Raw genomic sequence first — 20,980 nt, forward strand, 5'->3', positions numbered from 1 at the left:
CACACCAGGCCCTTCGAGATCTGTCTCTTTCTAGCCTCAACCTACCTTCCTAGCTTCATTTCTTGCCATTTCCTCTAGTTCACCCCAAACATAATGAAGTATTTATAATTTCCAAAAATGCTGTGCTCTTTCTTGGCTCAGTGGTCTTGCAGTGTTGTCACCTATGTCTTCAAACCCCTGCCTTCACTATTACCTGTTGGTTCTCAGCTCAGACATCACCTGTTTTAGGACGTCTTCGCTAATCTCCCTAGTCTGAGTTAATCTCCTCTCTGTGCTCGTGTAGCACTGTGTGCCTATCTGTGCATAGTGTAATTTGGTTTTCTTGTCTTTTTTAGTAGAAAGTACTCATTAAAAGCAGGGGCTCGTGTCTTTCATCTCTGCATTCCCAGTATCCAGTGTGGTACCTGAAGCATAGTAGATGTTTTGTAGATGTTGAATGAATGAATGGAGGGGAAAGGGAAAATCGGAGACATTTTGAAGGAATAAAATAACCAAACTAGATGATGGATTTGATAGTGAGTGAAGGAGCCTGAAAAATCAAATATGACTTGAGTCCCTCCCTGGGAAGGCCTTCACTGTGTACGTTTGTATAGGACGGGGTACGAGTTGAGGGGGGCTGTGGAATATCTGTAGCTGTCGTCACTGCTTCGGAATCAGTCACAGAAATCTTTACCCTGAGTGCCCCCTGTTCCCCTTTTCTCAGTCTGTCTTTTGCTTCTTATCTTTCAGGTGCAGAACTTGGCAGTCAGGAACCAACAGGCCTCAGCCCAAGGACCCCAAATGCAAGGCTCTGCTCAGAAGGCCATTCCTCCTGGAGCCTCCCCTGTCTCCAGCCTCTCCCAGGCCTCTAGCCAGGCCCTCGCTGTGGCTCAGGCTTCCTCTGGGGCCTCAGGCCAGTCCCTCAACCTTAGTCAAGCTGGTGGAGGCAGTGGGAATAGCATCCCAGGGTCCATGGGTCCAGGTGGCCAGACACCTGGGGGCTTGGGTCAGTTGCCTTCCTCAGGAATGGGTGGTGGTGGGAGCTGTCCCAGGAAGGGCACAGGAGTGGTGCAGCCCTTGCCTGCAGCCCAGGCAGTGACTGTGAGTCAGGGCAGCCAGACAGAAGCAGAAAGTGCAGCGGCCAAGAAGGCAGAAGCAGATGGGACTGGTCAGCAGAGCGTGGGCATGAACCTGACACGGACAGCCACACCTGCTCCCAGCCAGACCCTTATTAGCTCAGGTAAGCTGTCACCTCTCATAATGTCATTGTTCTCTCGGGACTTGTTTGAAATCGTCAGAGTACATATCTTTGCCATTTTTCCTGCTTGTCTTGGTCCCGGACTAGTGGAAGGAAAGAGAATCTCATCAACCTTGATCATATTAGTCCAGGGAGACAGGACGACAGGTAACAGAGATGGATCTTGTCTGTTTCCACCAGGCAGCAGTCAGTTTACAAGTTGCCTTGTCCTCTCTTTCTTAGGTCCTGAGTTATTCAGTTTACTCACTCGAACCCTTCATTCACTTGGTTCTTTTTGAATTGCCTACTATGTTCTAGGAGGTGCTGGGACACACCTTTGAAAAACAGACTCCTCTGCTCACGGAGCTTACAGTTTAGCATAAGGGATGTGTTTAATGTTGGTTAGTTGGCCCAGTGTAGAGCAGAGGCTGTATAGGTGCCTTAGAGCACTTAGGATGAGCAAATAGAGCCATGATTTAATACAGTCAACTTGTGATCATCTGTATCAATGATAAGGATAAAAAAGAATAAATAATAACGCCAAATAGTTCTTGATTTCAGACTGTGTATAGAGTTAGATGTGTGCACCTTACTTGGCAATGTTTATTTTTGCCTTCCTTGTTTCTAGTTCTTTAGTTGTTGCTATATTTGAATAATGTATTCACAAAATGTAACAGTTAATTATCAGTTTAATACCTAGTATTTACACACTGTAGCACTTCTGTTACCGAAGTGCTTTCATTTCACATATATCCTCTGGACGCTCTGGTAGAGTATGGAGCGGGGAGATCCCAACTCTAGTTTACAGTGGAGGAAACTGGGTAAAGTCCGAGCTCGCAGCTGCTGACTCGTAAGACATCTTCTCATAGGCGGTGACCCAAACTGATAAATGTTGGAGACCGAGGCATTCACGGGAAGATGTTGGTATCTTTACCTCTGTGGACGTTTATTATTTCAGTGACTGCTAAGTGTTTCTCATGTGTCAGGCCCTGGGCTGGGTTCTAGGGATGTAAAAATGAATGAAACATGGCCTCAGTGCTTGAGGAGCTGAGTCTAATCGTGGAGAGGATGGGCCCGCCGTTGTCCTTGCTGAGTGCAAAGTAACAGAATTTAAGTAGAGCAAAAAAGTAAAAGTCAGATAAACGCAAGAAGTTACCGAGGACTGTTAACTGCTCGAGCAAGAGTGGTCTCTCCTGGAAACCTTTAAGACTGGGGTAGTTGGTAACGTCAGACTAGGAAGGAGTGTGAGCCAAGCAGCCGCCTGGGCCCCTCCAGGCTCGCCTTCCATTAGCCGTCTGGGTCCGCCTCGGAAGGGTGCTCTGGCTTCCCATTCCTGGGGCTACTGCTGATTTTCTGCCCCCCTCCCTCTTTGTCGCTTCGGGGCTGTCCCCGCAGCCACCTACACGCAGATCCAGCCCCACTCCCTGATCCAGCAGCAGCAGCAGATCCACCTGCAGCAGAAGCAGGTGGTGATCCAGCAGCAGATCGCCATCCACCACCAGCAGCAGTTCCCGCACCGCCAGGCGCAGCTGCTGCACACGGCCACCCACCTCCAGCTGGCCCAGCAGCAGCAGCAGCAGCAGCAGCAGCAGCAGCAGCAGCAGGCCGCGCCCCTCCCTGCCCCCCCGCCCCCGCAGGGCCCCCCTGCCCAGCAGGCCCCGCCTTCGCAGTCCCAGCAGCCAGCCCAGACTCTGGTTGTCCAGCCCATGCTGCAGTCTTCGCCCTTGTCGCTCCCTCCTGACCCAGCCCCCAAGCCCCCCGTCCCCATCCAGTCCAAGCCACCTGTGGCCCCTGTCAAGCCTCCTCAGCTGGGGGCTGCCAAGATGTCAGCCACCCAGCAACCTCCGCCCCACATCCCCGTGCAAGTCGTAGGCACCCGGCAGCCAGGTACAGCCCAGGCCCAGGCTTTGGGGCTGGCCCAGCTGGCAGCTGCCGTGCCTGCTTCCCGGGGGATGACAGGCACAGTGCAGCCTGGCCAGGCCCACGTGGCCTCTTCGCCACCTTCATCCCAGGCCCCTGGTGCGCTGCAGGAGGGCCCGCCCGCGTTGGCTTCGGGGATGACCCTGGCTCCTGTGCAGGGGACGGCACATGTGGTGAAGGGGGCGGCTACCGCCTCCTCGCCTGTTGTGGCCCAGGTCCCTGCCGCCTTCTACATGCAGTCTGTGCACCTGCCGGTGAGTGATGCCTGATGGCTTTGAGGGCACTATCATCCTTGAGAGGACCTGAGTTTAATTTAGGAGGGGAATAAGGAGTTATGAAGGTTAAGATACTGGTATTGATCACTGCTTCTTTTGTAAGAGAGAGACATGTTCATGGAAGGTTAAGATCCTGGCACGCACTTCTTCCTTTTGTAAGAGGGAGACATTAGTGTAGATAATACCTGAAGTTCATACTCCTAAATTTGCCACTGAAATTCTGTTTTTGGACCTGTACTAAGTTATATCAAGATATAGCCTTAACCACCAAAATTGATTTTTAGAAAAACAACAGTTAGTGGTTGGGCTGTTGATGAACCCAGGGTCTCCAGGTCTACGTGAGGACCTGGAGAAAATGTTGTATTTTTTGTCTTGATGTAGAAGTTACACTTCTTGGGAATGACCAGAAATTTTACTGTACTGTGGGAAGTATACAAATTGGGGAATCTAGAACTAAGAAAATTTTCTCTGACAGTATGGGAATAATTGTGTTTTCTTGTTACCCTTCACTCATAAATGTTTTCTTTCCTGTTCTTCACTTTATAGGGCAAACCCCAGACATTGCCTGTCAAACGCAAGGCTGAGTCAGAGGAGGAGAGAGACGATATCTCCACGTTGAGTTCAATGCTTCCTGCGAAGGCGTCTCCGGTAGTAGAGAGCCCGAAGGCCATGGAGGAGAAGGGCGGTCTTGGAGGTGAGTAACTGGCTTCTGCAGTGCTGCTGGAGTACATAGAAATTAGAGGAAAGTTCTGAGTGAGCTGAAAGATCACTCTGCCTCAGTAGGCTTGGTGGAGTAGATCCAAACACGGGGAATCCAGGGTGAATGATCAAAAGGGAACATGTATTACTGTGGAAGATCAGGCTGACCTGGCTCATAGATGGATCAGCTAGGTCATCCCCTACCTGTCCCTGAATCTTGTGTTTATTTTCCAGACAAAGCTGAACCAGTGACCAGTGTGAATGCTGGTACCCCGAGCAGTGATGTAGTAGCCTTGGCTCCTGCCCCGTCAGCACCGCCTCCCACGCTGGCCATGGTGTCCAGACAGATGGGTGACTCCAAGCCCCCACAGGCCATTGTGAAGCCCCAGATTCTCACCCACATCATCGAAGGCTTCGTTATCCAGGAAGGAGCAGAACCTTTTCCGGTGAGGGCAGGGCCAGAAGGTGGGGCTTGGTCTGATTGTTGTCTTTTCAAACTCCACGAAATCAAAAGGCTCAGAACTATTTAATTATTAGCGAATGGTTCAATTCTGTTGTTTGTATGGTTAGTTGTAAAGAAGGAAGTGAAGAGAAGAAAGAATATGTAGACTAGAAAGTGAAAATGTTGGGAAGAGGAGAAGAAAAGGAAGAAAGTGACCTCTAAAGCGGTCGTGTTTAGTTAGACAAATTAGGTTGTGTTATAGTGAAGAAAACTGTGGTAGAGAAGGTAAGAGAGTTTTCTGGATACCATGAGTTGCAGAACCAGGACTTAGAACACAGGTATCTTGACTCCTAGTATGTTCCCTACAATTTAGGAAGGAAAAGGACAAAATAGGGAGCCCAGGTAGGAACCTGTTCTCCAGTGGCTTATCTGAAAAAAGCCAGTTAGAGGCTTTTGATTGCTATATTGAAAATGGTTTTCTCTGCATCGGACTTGGTCATTAACTCAGAACTCTGGGCAGAGACATGGTGGTGAAAAATGGTGGGGAAAGCTATAGGGAAGCAGAAAGGAATTAGGCTAACTTAACTAACCTTTTTCTGGGACAGGTGGGTTGTTCTCAGTTACTGAAAGAGTCTGAGAAGCCACTGCAGACTGGCCTCGTGACAGGGCTGAATGAGAATCAGTCGGGTGGCCCCTTAGGTGGGGACAGCCCATCTGCTGGTAAGTATTTATTTAGAGACCCATCTGGGGAAGGAGGCTGATGGAGATGTGTTTGAGGACTTAGTGTAAAATAGGAATTATCTATTTAAAGTGGGAATTACGTGAAGTCCATCCACGCTGAGAAACCAGAAGCCACATCATATAACAGAATACGTAGACTCACACAAAAGTTGTTCCATAGGATAGAATTAAGGGGAATTTTATCAAGCTAGTAATCTGTTGAATTATTTACTATGAGGATATATTTTTCAAAAGACGATCTAAAATAGGCTGTTTCTGGGAATTCCCTGGCCGTTCAGTGGTTAGGACGCCACGCTTCCACTGCAGGGGGCACGGGTTTGATCCCTGGTTGGGGAACTAAGATCCTGCATGTTGCAGGGTGCGGCCAAAAAAAAAAAAACAGGCTATATCTTAATTTCCAGTTCTCCTTATTCTAGATTCTGTACTACATGTTAAGGAGTCCTGTTCACATTTCCCCCCCTGCTTTTGGAAACTTCTGTGGGAGAGAGGTCTTATGTCTTTCCAGGCATTAAGTAATCCTTTCCTCTCTCCTGTTCAGAAATGCAGTCTTGTCTGAAATCTGAGATTATGAGTCAGGATAATATTAGTCATTTAAAGTGGAAATCGTCTGGCTTAAGGTTAGGAAGACTGTGATGTTCTTGAGGGACAGTTCTTTACGGTTCTGGATCTTGAACTTTGTTTTAGGGAGATTCTCAATTAGGTTGAGTAGGTCTTTGGGGGGAACCCTGAGAGTAATTAGAGTCCAGCGCTGGGCCTGATGGGGGCCTGAGTGGCAGCAGAAACCGATGCAGCCCTCCCGCGCTGCCTTGTTTTCAGAGCTCGAAAAGAAGGCGAACCTCCTGAAGTGCGAGTACTGTGGGAAGTACGCCCCTGCAGAGCAGTTTCGCGGCTCCAAGAGATTCTGCTCCATGACTTGCGCAAAGAGGTACTGTAGGCACCCCGCCTCACCCCCCTCCATCTAACCTTACACCCCTTCCCTAGGATCTGCTCAAGGCTCATAGTTAATGTCTCCTCGGCTTTCATTCCCTTCCCCAAATCGGCCCTTAAAATCCCAGTTCACATTTAGTGCAGGGGAGCAAGGCGGTCCTCTCTGGTAGCACTCATGACCTCCTGTACGTGCCCCGACCTGTAGGTATAATGTGAGCTGTAGCCACCAATTCCGGCTGAAGAGGAAAAAAATGAAAGAGTTTCAAGAAGCCAACTATGCCCGCGTTCGTCGGCGCGGACCCCGCCGCAGCTCCTCCGACATCGCCCGTGCCAAGATCCAGGGCAAGCGTCACCGGGTGAGCTGCCGGTGCGGGGCGCACTACCTCAGAAATGGGCCTTTTTCCTTCCTCTTCCGCACGGGGCAGTTCCTTTGCCCAGCTAAAATGAGTATGAGACCAGAACTCCGGTTTTGCGTCGATTGCCTTACTCCAAATTCCAAGAGATCCTGACCTGTGTCTCTTCTCACCTTACTGGTTGCCTGTCTGTTAATCCTTATGCCGTGTTTGAGGAGGGAAAATCTAGGGCAGTCGTTGGTAGAAGGGGAGAACCGAGAGAGGGATACAGTTCATACTTGAAAGGCACTCGAGAGCGGACTGGTGACTTCGGGCATTTGCACGTGAAGTACAGCTTATTTCACTTGTGCTAAGATTAGTTTTTCCTCTGTGCCCGATAGTAATCCAAACCCAGGGTGGCTGGGGAAAGGAGAGGGAAACCTCATGACACTGTTACTTGTGACCTGTTTTGCGTTTTTTTCTCTAGGGTCAAGAGGACTCTAGCCGGGGTTCAGATAATTCCAGTTACGATGAAGCACTCTCTCCAACATCTCCTGGGCCTTTATCCGTGCGAGCAGGGCATGGAGAACGTGACCTGGGGAACCCCAATACAGCTCCGCCTACACCAGAATTACATGGCATCAACCCTGTGTTCCTGTCCAGTAATCCTAGCCGTTGGAGCGTAGAGGAGGTGTATGAGTTTATTGCTTCTCTACAAGGTATTGCAGGCCTGTCCACCAGGACCCAGGTCACCTATATTGCTTCATTTTCCTACAGTTTTCTTTAGGTCATCCCACAGGGGCTTTTGTAACTGGAAATGTAACGGACTTAAGCAGTAGAGGCTTAAGTATGGTATGACGAAGGCTCTACTCTTGGTATTTATTCCGGTTTTGTCCACAGCCTGGTTTCCCAGTTTTCCTGGGTTGACTGTCCTCTGCTATGTCAGTAATTTTGCAACAGTTGATTTTCATCTATGATTCTTAACCAATAATTTTTAAAGTATTTTTTTATGTGTGATTAATTGGGATACCCACCATGGATAAAAGACTTTTCTCAGCGGAGAAGGGGATTAGGAAATAATGGGCCATTGTTGCCCTGCTCTCTTCAAGGCAGGATTATTTATAAGCTATTCTTTTTTTTTTAAAAATAAATTTATTTATTTAATTTATAATTTTTGGCTGTGTTGGGTCTTCGTTGCTGTGTGCGGGCTTTCTCTAGTTGCGGCGAGCGGGGGCCGCTCCTCACTGCGGTGCACGGGCTTCTCATTGCAGTGGCTTCTCTTGTTGCGGAGCATGGGCTGCTCTAGGTGCGCGGGCTGAGTAGTTGTGGCACACGGGCTCTAGAGCGCAGGCTCAGTAGTCGTGGCGCACAGGCTTAGTTGCTCCGTGACATGTGGGATCTTCCCGGACCAGGGCTCGAACCCGTGTCCCCTGCATTGGCAGATAAGCTATTCTTGACAAAGGGATGGCTTTCTCCAGCAGGAAAACCATCCTACCCTTCTTGGTATTTTGTTTGAATTCTGGGCCCTTAAAGATGTCAAGACGGCTCTTAACTTTGATTTTCTTGCCAGTGTCAAAGAAAACATATATATATTGCTCCCTCCCTTTGCCCCCCTCAGGTTATCTGAATGAAGGTATCTCTCTGGTTGAACAACTTAGGTGTTTTATCTTGGCTCTTTTTTTAAAAAAAAAATAGTTAATACTTCGGCTGCGTTGGGTCTTCATTGCTGCGCGTGGGCTTTCTCTAGTTGTGGCAAGCAGGGGCCGCTCCTCGCTACGGTGCATGGGCTTCTCGTTGTGGTGGCTTCTCGTTGTGGAGCACGGGCTCTAGGTGCGTGGGCCTCAGCGGTTGCAGCATGTGGGCTCAGCGGTTGTGGCTTGCGGGCTCTAGAGCGCAGGCTCAGTAGTTGTGGCACACGGGCTTAGTTGCTTTGCGGCATGTGGGATCTTCCCGGACCAGGGATCAGACCCACGTCCCCTGCATTGGCAGGCGGATTCTTAACCACTGTGCCACCAGGGAAGTCCATGTCTTGGCTCTTTTTGTTTTTATAAATAGCCAGTTGCTCTGATTTCATTTTGCTTCCAAAGCTTGCCATGTCAGGCCACTGTATTACTGAATTTAGGACAAGTACTTTGGTGCTACCGTGTTGTTTCTCATACATATTCCCATCATTTCCTTCTAGGCTGCCAAGAGATTGCAGAGGAGTTTCGTTCCCAGGAGATTGATGGACAGGCCCTTTTATTACTTAAAGAGGAACATCTTATGAGTGCCATGAACATCAAGCTGGGCCCTGCCCTCAAGATCTGCGCCAAGATAAACGTCCTCAAGGAGACCTAAGGTGGCCCTCTTGCACAAACCAGCCTAAGGCAGACACTCCCCACTGTCCAGGTTATAACCTGGTGCCAGCAGAGACTTCACAGGGAAGACAGAGCTGTTCCAATTCTGTATGTCTTCTGTAGAGGGGATTACTGAGACAGGGAAGACAAGTGCAAGAATTGGTCGCTGGTGCTACATGGTGGCAGCTTTGACATTTCTCTGGGTTCTACTTTATTTTTTAAATCTTTACGATTCTCACCTACCCTAATCCAATCTTTATAAAAGAGGCAGTCTAGAGAACTAGGACTGCTTGGCCTTATCCCGGAGCGGAGTGTCTAGCCAGGGTCAGAATTCTCCTAGAGGAGGAATGTACAGTATGGTGAGGCAAGGAAATGGGTGGAATGTAGGTGTGCCTCAGCAGTGGGGGAGCTAGGGTTTTCTAGCTTGTGTGACACAAGTAGCAAAATCTGGCACTCCCTCTTCCCTCTGGATCGTGTGACTGTAGCTGTGGCCCAGAGTTTTGTTGTCACTCCCTTAGTATTGGATATTTTCTCCTGCATCCACGGCAGGGTCACCAGCCAGGGTAGAGACTGGGTTGGCATCATTCTGATTTGCTGCAGGGACTAAAAGTTTTGGGCACACACGTGGCTGTTGTCTTTCTTTCCGCATCCCCCTGCTCCTTTCCAGTTTATCTGTTGTCTCCTACCCCACCTTTCTTTTCCATTCCAACTCTGCTCTGTCCTATAGCTTTATAAAGCAGGAGCGCGTGGGACTGAGGTCAGGAATAGAAGTACCTGCCTTAGGCGCTATACCTTATACAACAAAAATATTAAATATTTTTTTTCCTCCTCAGTAAAAGGATGAAAATTGGTCTCAGTTGTCTGTTACTCCATCATTCCAGTGTATCTACCCTCTTCTTTCACACAAATGACTAGGCCAACGTGTTTTTCTTTTTAATCTTTTAAGTGTTTTTGTACAAAAAAATGTATACATATATTTTTTGCATTTTTAAAACACCAGAGTGTGGGGGAGGGATGCAAACAAATAACAAAAAAGATGCTTTTATAACATTATTTTCCCTGTTTAGAAAGAAGAAAAAAAATCATTCCAATAGTGTTTAAAAGTCCAAAGATGAAATCATTTCATTTCCTTCTCTAAAGGCTAAAAGAGGCCCCTGCCTATTGATTCCATCCTCCTGTGTCCAGTGGAGCCATGTTACTCTTCAGTGGCCCAGGCTCACTATCACACAAAGATCAGGCCAGGTTTCTGGGCACACGGCCTGAACAGAAAGGTGGAAGCATCAGAAGATTAAGACCGTCTCCCCACAGAAGTAATGTCGTGGGCAAGAAGACACGTCCCTGAGCCAGAAAAAGGGACAAGTGCTGCAGCCGCCGCAGCCAGGGCGGAAGGTGGCAGAGCCCTGGATGTCCCACTTCTGCCTCCATTCCCTTTCCAGAAGACTGGGGGCAAAAAAAAAAAAAAAAAGTCAAAATGACATGCCTATGAAGGAAAGTGCAACATGTTTAGAAATACTGACACAGGGAACGTTTTAGGAGTAAGAAAAGTTTCGCCAGCTTTGATTGCAAGTGGGAGAAGAAAGTCATCAAGGAGATCCCACTACCAAGGTAAACAGACTTCCCTTTTCTGGAACCCCGGCAGCACAGGAGGTCAATTTCAATGTCCCTTTCCAATGGAGTGGACTTCTGGATTAGGCATTTTGGCTGCAGATGGACCAATAACTTTAGACTACAATCCAGGTCCTAGCTCCAGCTATAAAGTCACTCCAATGCCAGCAAATGATGTATGGTACCTTGTAATCCTCTAATTGGGAAATTTCAAATTTTCCCATCCTAATTCCAGAGGTGGGAGAATTAAGTCTACGACATCACCAGGCTCAAACCAAATGGCAGTACTTGGACTACAACCAAGTAATCACTGCAAAATAGTTCCAAGCAGCAAGAAATTACATCCAGATTCTCATGGAGACTATACTGTAGGGTACAGAGCAACAGCATGAAAGCGATCAAACCTTGTAAAAATAATGTTTCTTTGCTTTTTTTTTTTTTTTAAATTAAAGAAATCCAGTGTCTCAAAAACTTGTGAAAATGTGTTTAAAAAAGGAAGGGTCAGGGAGCCTGCCATACCCTTTTGCTCATGATAACTCCCCTACTTGTACTTTCTGATACCAAAAGACAGTGCAACAGCCTCTGCTGTCATTGGCCCTATTATATTATCTCTGTCCTACAACTGTACCTCTCAGGAGGGAAGACAAATAGGGAACAAAGGGAAGGCATTTCTACTACTGACAAGTGGATGCAAACCAAAAGCAAACCGGAAAGCAAGAGCAATATTAAGGGTGAGATGAGAGACTGGAGCGGAGGCTGCTTAAGAAACCTGGCTGAGGATGCTTTGGTTTGGGGGCTGAAGAAGCCGGACATTTAAAGTGCAATCACATCGGTAATAAATGATCATCCCTTTCTTCCGACTCCTCCCCCAGCTGGTCATCCCCCACACCACGATACGCAGCAGGCACGTTTCGGGGTTTAGATCGGCACACAAAGTCACAACCATCCTGTAGGGGGAAAGGAAAGGAAGGAAACAATCATTTGAAATCAGCAGCTTTCAGGTGTTATGGTCCAAGAATGTGGCAGGAACTGGTTTTCTCCAGGGATAATGAAGAGAAAACCCCAAAGCTCCAAGGATCAGCTTAAATTGAATGTGGGGAAGAATAGACAGGTTCTAACTTGGCCTCACCCTTTCCTCACCTAGGCCCCTTAAGAGCTGTATCAGGCTCCCAAATCTCAGGAAAAGGACTGCTCTTCCAGCCAAGCCTTAACAAGGCCAGACACTAAGATGCTATGTTGCTTATCTGTACTAGGGCAACCAACTGTCTTGGTTTGCTGGGACTTTTGTGGTTTTAGCACCCAATGTCCGGTGTCTCAGGAAACCCCTCAGTCTGGGCAAACTAGGATGGCTGGTCATTCAACCTTGTCTGTAGGCCACGGACTCAGCCAGCTGCCCTGTTACTTACTGCTACCAGGTTGCCAAGATCCTGCCAGAAGGCCAAGTGGGGAAACTGCTCCACTCCTTTGGCTCCCATCACCAGTCGCTGGTACAGGAACCCCCCGATGATATAGACGGCGATCAGCGATGCAAACCTATTGAGAGAGAAAGACATCTATACTCAAAAACCAAGAAATAGTAAGACTCAGAAACTAAAGATAATCTCTATATTCATTGTTACCTATTTCCTAAGCTGTGTTCCATAAAAATGAAAGGAAAAAAAAGGGTAGTCAGTTGAATGAGCAAGGGGGTTGGTAGGTCCTTAGAAAACCAAAATGATCAGAATAAAATAAGACAGAGTTCGTGACTCTGACTTAGGGCTGAGAACAGTCACCATTAGATACACAACTCCATTTCTTTAAAAGTTCGGATAATCTAATGGCAGCTATTAAAAACTGTCCAGCCCTCCAGTAGGGAAAAAACCCTACATCCAAATGCAAATGTTTATTGGGGCCAAAACATTAAGTCATTTTTTAAAACTTGCGCAGAGTTTAAAGAGGATTTTTACAAATTACAGTATAACATATACATGCACACACACTATTTGTACCTATAGACCTCCAAGTAATTGTGGAGTTAAAAAAAAAAAAAAAGGTTTGGACTGATAAAGGAAAACGTACTCACGTGACAAGTAAGATAGAACCCACGCTGAGGTGGGAGATCTCTGGGGAACAGGCCAGGCTGCTGTCTATCTCAAAGAGGTAGAAACAGTCTTGGACTTTGCCTCGCTCCTCAAACACAGGGTTAAAATTGTCCTGATGACAAGAGGACAGAACACAACATTTATGTTGTGTCTGACACCTGTCTGAAAAAAGCACAAACCCCCAAAACCCCCAAAACATTTGCTTTCTCCTGGTCCAAAACCTCCTCTTCCATGTATGATGGAACACGGGTGCCTATGACTCAGGGAAAAGCTGAACTTCTCGTTTTATCTCCTCGGTCCCAATTATCTTGTTCCCTCTGGACAGTCTCTCCCACCTCAGGCCAGTCCTTTCATTTCCTCTAGGCTCCTAGGCCCCAGGGTGCCTCACCGCTAGGGTGTGTCGATTGCAGGAGATCATCACCACTGCCCGACGCTGCTCCTTGCCACAGTGACTGTCATATTCATCACCCCCTTTATAGATCAGCATGATCCAATTACCTGAGGAGGAACAAGGAAAACGGAGCTTTGGGGTGCGGGAAAAGCAGAGGCAGACCTGGGCACTGTGGTAGAGTGGAAGTGAGTTCAATGAAATTGGCTGTAATTAAAATAACCCTTTCAGGATGAGCTCTGTATACCAGAAACAGCAGCTAAACCTTGCTCCTTTATAACAGCTATGTGTTCCCTTATTAAGACGACTAAGAATCAGACAGTCATACAAGAATAACCTTCATTTTCCACAAAAATTAAGGCAATTGACAGTGCAAATACAATTATGATCCATACCTTAACCATGACTCATTTTCCGAATACCTGCTAACATCAAAAGGAGAGGTTCCATCCAATTACTTGGTGGCAAGGGAAAGCCTAAGATCGTAAAGTCACCACAGATAAATTCAAAGTGGATGATTTTGAAGACTGAGGGGCATTTTTCCTTCTTTAGTATTTACTGTGTTCAAATTTCTTTTGCAAAGTATCATTTGATCAATAATCACATGAGGTGAATCAGGTAAGGACTGTGCTTCCAATTTTGCATATGAGAAAACAAAATCAAAAAGGTGAAATGATTTTTCAAAGTCACAGGACAAATAAATATGAGCTGGATCAAAAATCCAGTCTTCTGACCTCTAGCCCCAAACTCTTGACGTTGTTTTTTATTATGTTATTTATAGGAGCAACAATGTGCAGTGAATAATTTATTTATCTGCTTAAGGGAGGAAAATAGACCACAGTTGCTCACATAGTCCTTTCCAGCAATATGATTTTATGATTTTTGAGAAATATTATCAACATAACTCAAGATGGTGGGGAAATTTTTGTAGACTGACTGGTTTGCAAAAAAGCTTGATCTCACTTTAAAACAAACACATAAATGTCCTGAGCCTTGGCTGTGGAGGAGCTGTGGAACTAGGTATCCTGTGGTTTGGGGGTATCTCAGATGAGCTGAACCACACATACCGTATGGTACACTGAAGAGCCTGGGAAGGGCTGAGACATACAGGATTATCAGAGGGATTCAATTAACTGATCAACAGGGAGAATCTTACTTCCATTGAAGATCTGAGTGCTGTTGAGTCTCCCTACTACTGTCTCCTTCCCATTACTTTTGTTGATCTGCACCAGGCCTGCCCCAGAGGTGTGGTTGCCAGCTTCTCGGCACACCCGGAACATGTAGATATACATGTCTGGGCCCTGGCCCACGGTGCTCTCAAAGCTGTGAGGAGAAGTGAGGAGAAGGAAGAGGACAGTTACAGCTGTCAGCCTTAGGAAGAGCAGTTTCCTTTTTCACAACAACAACAATGGTGCACTCAACTTATTTATCTGATGTCACGGCTAAACGTCCTAGTGAATAATATCTGTTGCATCATGAGATATCCATGACCCAGACAGAACACCCTACCTGTTGATGACGACTGATTAAAATACAGCATCCAAGACAGCTAGTATTCTAGATATTTCTAGAATAATTGCTCTAGACTATGCTAAAACATTACTACTTCCCCTTGAGTAAGGGTCTGTGTTCATGAGATACACCCTCCTTCCTTAAAGATTATCTTCAGATTTATATACCAGAAGATTCCTGACACTTATGATGACGCAGCAGGCCTAAATATGTTATTCTGATACTTGTAAATATCGAGGCATCAAATAATGCTTTTTAGTTCCTATGAGCTGGTTTCTTGGATCCAGTCTTGGAAACTGCTACTCTTCTGCATAAGGTACCTGCACATGGCTGCTGAACACTGGGCTGAGCATGTGCTCTATATCATGAAGGAAAGCAAGATAGCACGGCCAAATAAGACTAATATTGCTAAAGTTCACATTAGAACTGTCTCTCAGAGGAGGTTATGATACATGTATCCCCCCTATGTTTGGGGGGGGGGAAATAAAATCAGTACTAAATACTACTAAATAAAATACTAAAATAAAATCAGTAAGAGGAGGAAGAGATTCTTTAATAAAGTTAGCTCTTCAAGCCCTTTAAGATTCTTCTCATTTACCTTTTGTTAAACAGCGGCGTCAGCCTCTTCAGTAGAGCCAACTCTTTCTCTGACTCTTTATCCTTTTCTCCTACCAGGTCGCATGTTTTTTCTTCGGTCTGCCAGGATTCTCTTACTGCCACGGCCAGCAGCAGCAGCAGGCCAGTCATCCAGGAGCTGTAGAGGGGGAACATCCTTTTGGGAGAGGAAGTGCGTGTGTTAGGGAAAGAGGGAGAGGATCGGGAGAGAAGGGAAAGAAAGCAAGCATATGAATGTGTCATAAATGAATGGTATTTTTTTAACCTTTTAATCTTCCACCCACCACCTATTATTTTACACTAGCCAGTTTTCTTCATTATTATGATGTTGGGCTTTATTTTCTTGTCTCCATTTCAAGTTCTGTTTTCTCCATTATTTAATATTCAGAATTGGAACCTTAAATCTCCAGGTTTCTCTTTTTCTTTTTAAAACTTATTTCAAAAGCTTCTTCCTAGCTGACTCCCTTGCTTGACACCACTGGTCACCTCCTTCTCGTGCCCCTTTCATGTACATTCAACAAAGAGGACAGCATTGGCCTTGGTGAAGAGTTAGTGTCTATAGATTGTTGTTGAGATTTCTGCAAGGTGCGCACAAAAAAAGAATATCTAGACTTCTAAGCTGTATTGGGAGAAAAACACATTTTTGGTCCTAGAAACTGTCAGAAGAACCAATCAATGGCCTAGAGAATACTTAAGTGTGACCAATGAACAGTATTTTGTTTTTTTTTTTTTTGTTTTTGCGGTACGTGGGCCTCTCACTGCTGTGGCCTCTCCCGCTGCGGAGCGCAGGCTCAGCGGCCATGGCTCACGGGCCCAGCCGCTCCGCGGCATGTGGGATCCTCCCGGACCGGGGCACGAACCCGTGTCCCCTGCATCGGCTGGCGGACTCTCAACCACTGCGCCACCAGGGAAGCCCTGAACAGTATTTTGATTATGCAGAAACTATAAGATTCTTTGGCATATGCAACAAATATTACCTTTTAATATCTCTGTGCCAAGAGCACCTGTGTTAGGAAACCCATATACAGATATACATATATATATATACACACACATGCACATATGTATCTATCACCTGTGTCGGGAAACTCTCTCTATATATCAATCACTTTCAGTCTAATTCATAGGTAAGTCCTTCAGAACAAACTATGGGGCTGAGAAGAGGGAAAGGAAAGAACAAAAAGAATTAAATTATGACAGCCTGGTGGAGACATCCTTGCCTCTTTACCATTTGGCAAGAAATTAGATTAAGATGTCTCATTATTTAGAGTTCAATACTGGTTCATAAATACTGCTTAAACCAGTGGCCTCCATAAGATAATTCTCGAATTACAATTGACACTTGATAAGGGCTAGTTGGAAGTTATTAAGAAAGATGTAAAATAGAGAAAAAGACTTGAATACTTTGGGACCTAAGTCCTCATTTTAATATTCAGGAGCATCTAACAGTCTTTGTTCATATTCACCATAAGAATGATAAACAGAGAGAAACACTGCCACAGCACCTAAAACTCGACATCCACCTGGTTCTGATGTCTCACCTCTGAAAAATCATTCAATCATTTAAATGATAGGAAGAACAAAATTCACTAGGTCCAAATGAGTGGTTTGAATAAGTATTCCAAAACCCACCTCAGGCTCTACAGTCATGAACCTCAGGAGTTTCTAGCTTCCAATTGCTGATAACTCTAGGAATTCATCACGTCACTTTACAATTTAGCAAATCCAATTCATCTGATGCTTGTACTGCTTTAGGAATGGCAGCGTGCGGCTGTTTCCCAAACTCATTTTCTTTTCTCTAATTCCATCTTTATACCCAGGATACACTGATTTACCCTTTCAAAAGAAATCACTTTGGTATCCATTAATGATCCCTTAGGCCATCACTACTTGTTAATTTTATAACAGTATCACCAATTTTTCTGATACAAAGATTCAATTCTTCCAAATTTTTCTCACTTATGATAAAATGCTTCCATACTACAAGTCTGGACTTTGGTTTGAATACTCTTTTAAAGTCCTCTAATTCTTTGTCATGCTGGTCCACTGACTCCACTGCATTTTTAGCATATAAAACTTAAAACAGGCAGAATTTAATGGGTACTAATAGGTACCTGAATAAATTTTCTCCACTCTCCCAAACAAACTTACATTTTTTTTTTGGATGTCTGATCTCATTTATTTGTTACTCTTAGAACATCTCATTTTTGACTGGACTCAGACTTAGAGGTAGAAGCTCTCAGAGGACAGCCTCCATCTCTTGGCAATCTGTTCCTGTTGTTTTTCTTTGGCCTCCTTCATTCTCTTGGCCAAGAGTTTAGCATATCCTGCAGCCTCTTCCTTATTTTCTTAGTATGCTGTTTCTTCAGAGCAATATGCTGACGTTTGTGTTGCAGAACACGTGGAGTAACAAGACGCTGAGTCTTGTGTGCTTTGGTCCTAGGTTTCCTACCCTCTTTGTTTAGGGGTTTTCTCTCACAATATACTGGCGGACATAGAGAGAGACTGAAAAGTTTGTGGATTCTGCTAGCTCTTTTGGGCCCCAGCTGACGAGGCGAAGTTGTGAGTCCAGGAATATGCTTCTCCCCTTTTTCCACTATGACCAAATTGAGAACACTCAGATTGGCATCCACAATGCAACCCCGTACAGATCTGTGCTTTCTTTCTCCAGTCCTCCTTGGTCTGTAACAGGAATGCCCCTTATTCAGTAGCGGGTAGACTCTACCATGGGTCCAAACACCTGCTTCATGGGGAAAACCCTGTTTGTTGTTCCCACCGATTCAGACCACATAACCCTTCCATTCTTCACCCAGAGCATTAGCAGCAACTTCTGTGGCCATATGCTTCTTACAAAAGGTATGAAGTTTTTGTTCATCGTCCACTTCAATGAGTTTCTGGCAGCCATTGGCTGGGAAAGAGATGTTCAACTTCATCCTGAAGTGGCCAACTGCCTCTGAGGCACCATGATAAAAAGCTAAATGAACTTACATTTGACATTCTTTTTTTAAAATTTATTTTATTTATTTATTTTTGGCTGTGTTGGGTCTTCATTACTGAGCGCGGGCTTTCTCTAGTTGTGGTGAGCGGGGGCTACTCTTTGTTGCAGTGCGCGGGCTTCTCATTGTGGTGGCTTCTCTTGTTGTGGAGCACGGGCTCTAGGCGCGTGGACTTCAGTAGTTGTGGTGCACGGGCTTAGTTGCTCTGCGGCATGTGGGATCTTCCCGGACCAGGGATCAAACACGTGTCCCCTGCATTGGCAGGTGGACTCTTAACCACTGCGCCACCTGGGAAGTCCCACATTTGACATTCCGTTTCCCACATTCCACTAGGGCAACCAATACTTGGGAAGTCATCTCCCCGACTTGGTGTACTCCAAACATCAATTCATTGTAGTAATATTAATAAGGTGTTTCCATAGAATAAGTATAGCCAGCCACAAAGTCTGAGGCTCCCATAAACACATACAAAGCATCAACAGGAAACACTTAATAGAGTGCTTGCCTTTTGCTAGGCATTTAACATACATTAACCAGTTAAGCCTTACAAAAACCCTATGCAGTAAATACGACTGTCCTTATTTTACAGAGGAGAAAACTAGACAGAGCTAGTGGCGTGAACCAGATAGTGCAGCTCTGAGCTCATGGTCTACACTTAACCATTCCTTTCACATTAAGTTTTCTGGAGATCAGAGTAGGCAGTCAAAGTTTTGCTTTCATTTTGACAAAGCAAGAAGGGGAAGTGACTCCTCACATGGTTCACTAAACAGGAGGCAGAATAAAGAACCCAGACCTCAAACTCCTACCTTCTCTAAATTCACTCACTGATCCACACAACTTGACCAGCTGACTAAAATAAGAGGCCCCTTTTAGTAGATTGATTAAGCATGACATTTCCTTTATATTCTTGCAGGACCCAATTTGAAATTTCAACTTTCTGTGCTTTCAATATTCTTTTATCCAGGACCATTTTCTGGAGGGATGCTCACACACAAGACTGTGTTCTTTGGCTTCAAAGTTAGTTCCTTATCTGTTAACAGTTGATGATTTCTTTTCCCAAATTAGAACAAAGACTCTCACAAAACTGCAAAAGGATGAAGGGCTGAACACCCTGCAGCCAGCATTAGTTGAGTCAAACTAGCTTTCATTTAATTATTGGTTCAAAAAGATAGGAGATAAAAAGAGATATATTCTTCTCTTTCCTGCTTAAGAGTTGGCTACGTTTGAGCTGCTTCTCTTTGATTCAGTGGCATATGCTCTAAGTGCTTTATCTAGATTATGTTCATCAATCTTCACAACCCAGAAAAGTAGATATAATTTCTCCCATTTTACAGATGAGGAAACTGATTCCTACAGAGCTTAAGTTACTTGCCTTAGGTTATACAAGTATTAAACGTGTATGAAGTTATTAGTAAGGCAACTTGAATGAGTCATGGTATAAAGCTATTTTCTGATAAATAAAGGAGTGCAAAAATGTATTCGTAAGAGTATGAAATCCAAGGGCTGGGTAGTCCCCTTTTACATCTAATTGTGCTACAATTAGATTCTCAAGATGCAAGAGTTTGTCCTAGATACTTTGGAAACAAGCGGCAGGACTTAAAGATTTTGAAAAATCCCTTTCAATTTTCTTGTTCTACAACGATAGATCCATACAGTTAAGGCTAAAAAATTCTCCTCCAATGGGATGACCAATGACTAAGTCAGGAATTGGGAAACACTTTACATCACTAGGCCTCTGTACCACTCACTTCCCCCAGACTAGCCATGACCATTTTCTGTTTTTCGGTGGAATTTCTACTTTCTTCTCTCTGGCTCATTTCTGATGGCGACGGCCCTTATCTCCTGTCTCCAGCAGCCCACACTTTCAGAAGAGCAGCCCTAACTAGCTGAACCGCCCAAGGTTGAAAAGACTTAAGAAAGCAGCTCTAGCCCAAGGGCGGAAGCTCTCTCCAAAAAGGAACGCAAATCCCTCTATTGGCGACTCTTCGTACCATACGCTCATCTCCCTCAAACTTCTTCCAGGCTTCCAGACATTCGCGTCCCGTCTAGTCTCCCGACTTTGCAAATGCTTAGGGCCATACCCTGTACAAATGATGCCACCTGACCCCCCTCTACGATGCGGGCCAAAATCCCGTCTACGGGTATCCAGTAACACCTCGAACAGACTCCAGACTTAGCGACCTTCCTTTCCCTGCCTTCCAAACTCTGGTCTTGGAGATCCTTTCTCCCTCACTCCCTTGGCGACTCTGTAACTCCCCAACCTTACGCCTCCGCCTTTCTACCCTCGGGCTCCTTAGCTGGATTTTTGGGCTAGAACCCGGGCCAAGGGAGACCCAGCAATCCCGGCCCCCGTCACAGCCACGAGGGGTGAGCGCTCTCCAGCCCACTCCTCCACGCCCCTCATACTCACGTGTCACAGGCAAAGGGAGCAGCCACAGCTCAGAATCCCCGGCCGAGTACCTGCTCGCGGCTGGGAGACAGCACCAGCGAGGGGCCGGCCGCAGACCCCGGTTCCAGAGCTCGCAGCAGAGCCAGCGACCCCACGAGCGCCTCGCTGGGCTCCACTCCGGGAAGCGGAAACAGGAAGTGCCGGGCGGCCGCTGGGCAACTGCTCCTCCCACTAGACCCCGCGGCATGTCACGGTAGAACCGTTTCGCTGCTTTCCCCTTCCCGGCCTCTCAGATCATCCCGGACGCTGATTGGCCAGGACCGTGGGCCTTAGGCTCCGCCCCCGCGGCATCAACTCCAATCCCTATCGAGATTTGCAAGTTTAGTTCCACCTTTGCGGGTCGCCTTTCTCCTGACTGGGGTCCCAGACTCCCACCACCTGGCCTCTCGGCTCGGGCCCCTGTCACGCGGGGTCACGCGGGGGTCACGCGCGGTCAGGCGCCAGGC

General features: G+C 46.1%; 2 protein-coding genes and 1 pseudogene across 9 annotated transcripts in view; 1 reads left to right on the forward strand and 2 right to left on the reverse strand.

Annotated features, from left to right (window-relative positions):
* PHC1 (polyhomeotic homolog 1) overlaps positions 1 to 10,354 on the forward strand; it is a 52,012-nt gene extending 41,658 nt beyond the window's left edge. For 4 of the 7 annotated variants that reach the window (XM_027093324.1, XM_027093326.1, XM_027093325.1 and 1 more), the window contains 9 exons: positions 730 to 1,219; positions 2,612 to 3,390; positions 3,958 to 4,105; positions 4,345 to 4,556; positions 5,158 to 5,272; positions 6,110 to 6,218; positions 6,426 to 6,576; positions 7,040 to 7,271; positions 8,735 to 9,739. In XM_027093324.1, coding sequence (XP_026949125.1) covers positions 730 to 1,219; positions 2,612 to 3,390; positions 3,958 to 4,105; positions 4,345 to 4,556; positions 5,158 to 5,272; positions 6,110 to 6,218; positions 6,426 to 6,576; positions 7,040 to 7,271; positions 8,735 to 8,889 — 2,391 coding nt within the window. In that variant the 3' untranslated portion in view covers positions 8,890 to 9,739. Of the gene's footprint in view, positions 1 to 729; positions 1,220 to 2,611; positions 3,391 to 3,957; positions 4,106 to 4,344; positions 4,557 to 5,157; positions 5,273 to 6,109; positions 6,219 to 6,425; positions 6,577 to 7,039; positions 7,272 to 8,734 lie in introns of all 7 variants that reach the window. The other 3 variants (XM_027093322.1, XM_027093323.1, XM_027093321.1) reach the window with 1 other exon arrangement.
* Positions 9,934 to 20,956, reverse strand: M6PR (mannose-6-phosphate receptor, cation dependent). Of its 2 annotated transcripts, XM_027093328.1 has the most exons (8): positions 20,496 to 20,799; positions 15,073 to 15,246; positions 14,119 to 14,285; positions 12,963 to 13,072; positions 12,556 to 12,686; positions 11,900 to 12,026; positions 11,322 to 11,440; positions 9,934 to 10,328 (listed from the first exon to the last, which is right to left on the reverse strand). In XM_027093328.1, the coding sequence occupies exons 2-8, from the start codon at positions 15,243 to 15,245 to the stop codon at positions 10,169 to 10,171; spliced, it is 987 nt and encodes a 328-aa protein (XP_026949129.1). In that variant the 5' UTR covers position 15,246; positions 20,496 to 20,799; the 3' UTR covers positions 9,934 to 10,168. The 2 variants fall into 2 exon arrangements, with proteins under 2 accessions (XP_026949129.1, XP_026949131.1); XM_027093330.1 differs by lacking the exon at positions 9,934 to 10,328 and having other exon boundaries at positions 10,531 to 11,440; positions 20,496 to 20,956.
* Positions 16,016 to 18,174, reverse strand: LOC113612974 (40S ribosomal protein S6 pseudogene; annotated as a pseudogene).
* Positions 20,957 to 20,980: the final 24 nt, after the last annotated feature.

Source organism: Aethalodelphis obliquidens, unplaced genomic scaffold, assembly GCF_003676395.1.
Source record: "Aethalodelphis obliquidens isolate GAN/ISIS:26980383/991018 unplaced genomic scaffold, ASM367639v1 scaffold83, whole genome shotgun sequence".
NCBI classification, from domain to species: domain Eukaryota; kingdom Metazoa; phylum Chordata; class Mammalia; order Artiodactyla; family Delphinidae; genus Aethalodelphis; species Aethalodelphis obliquidens.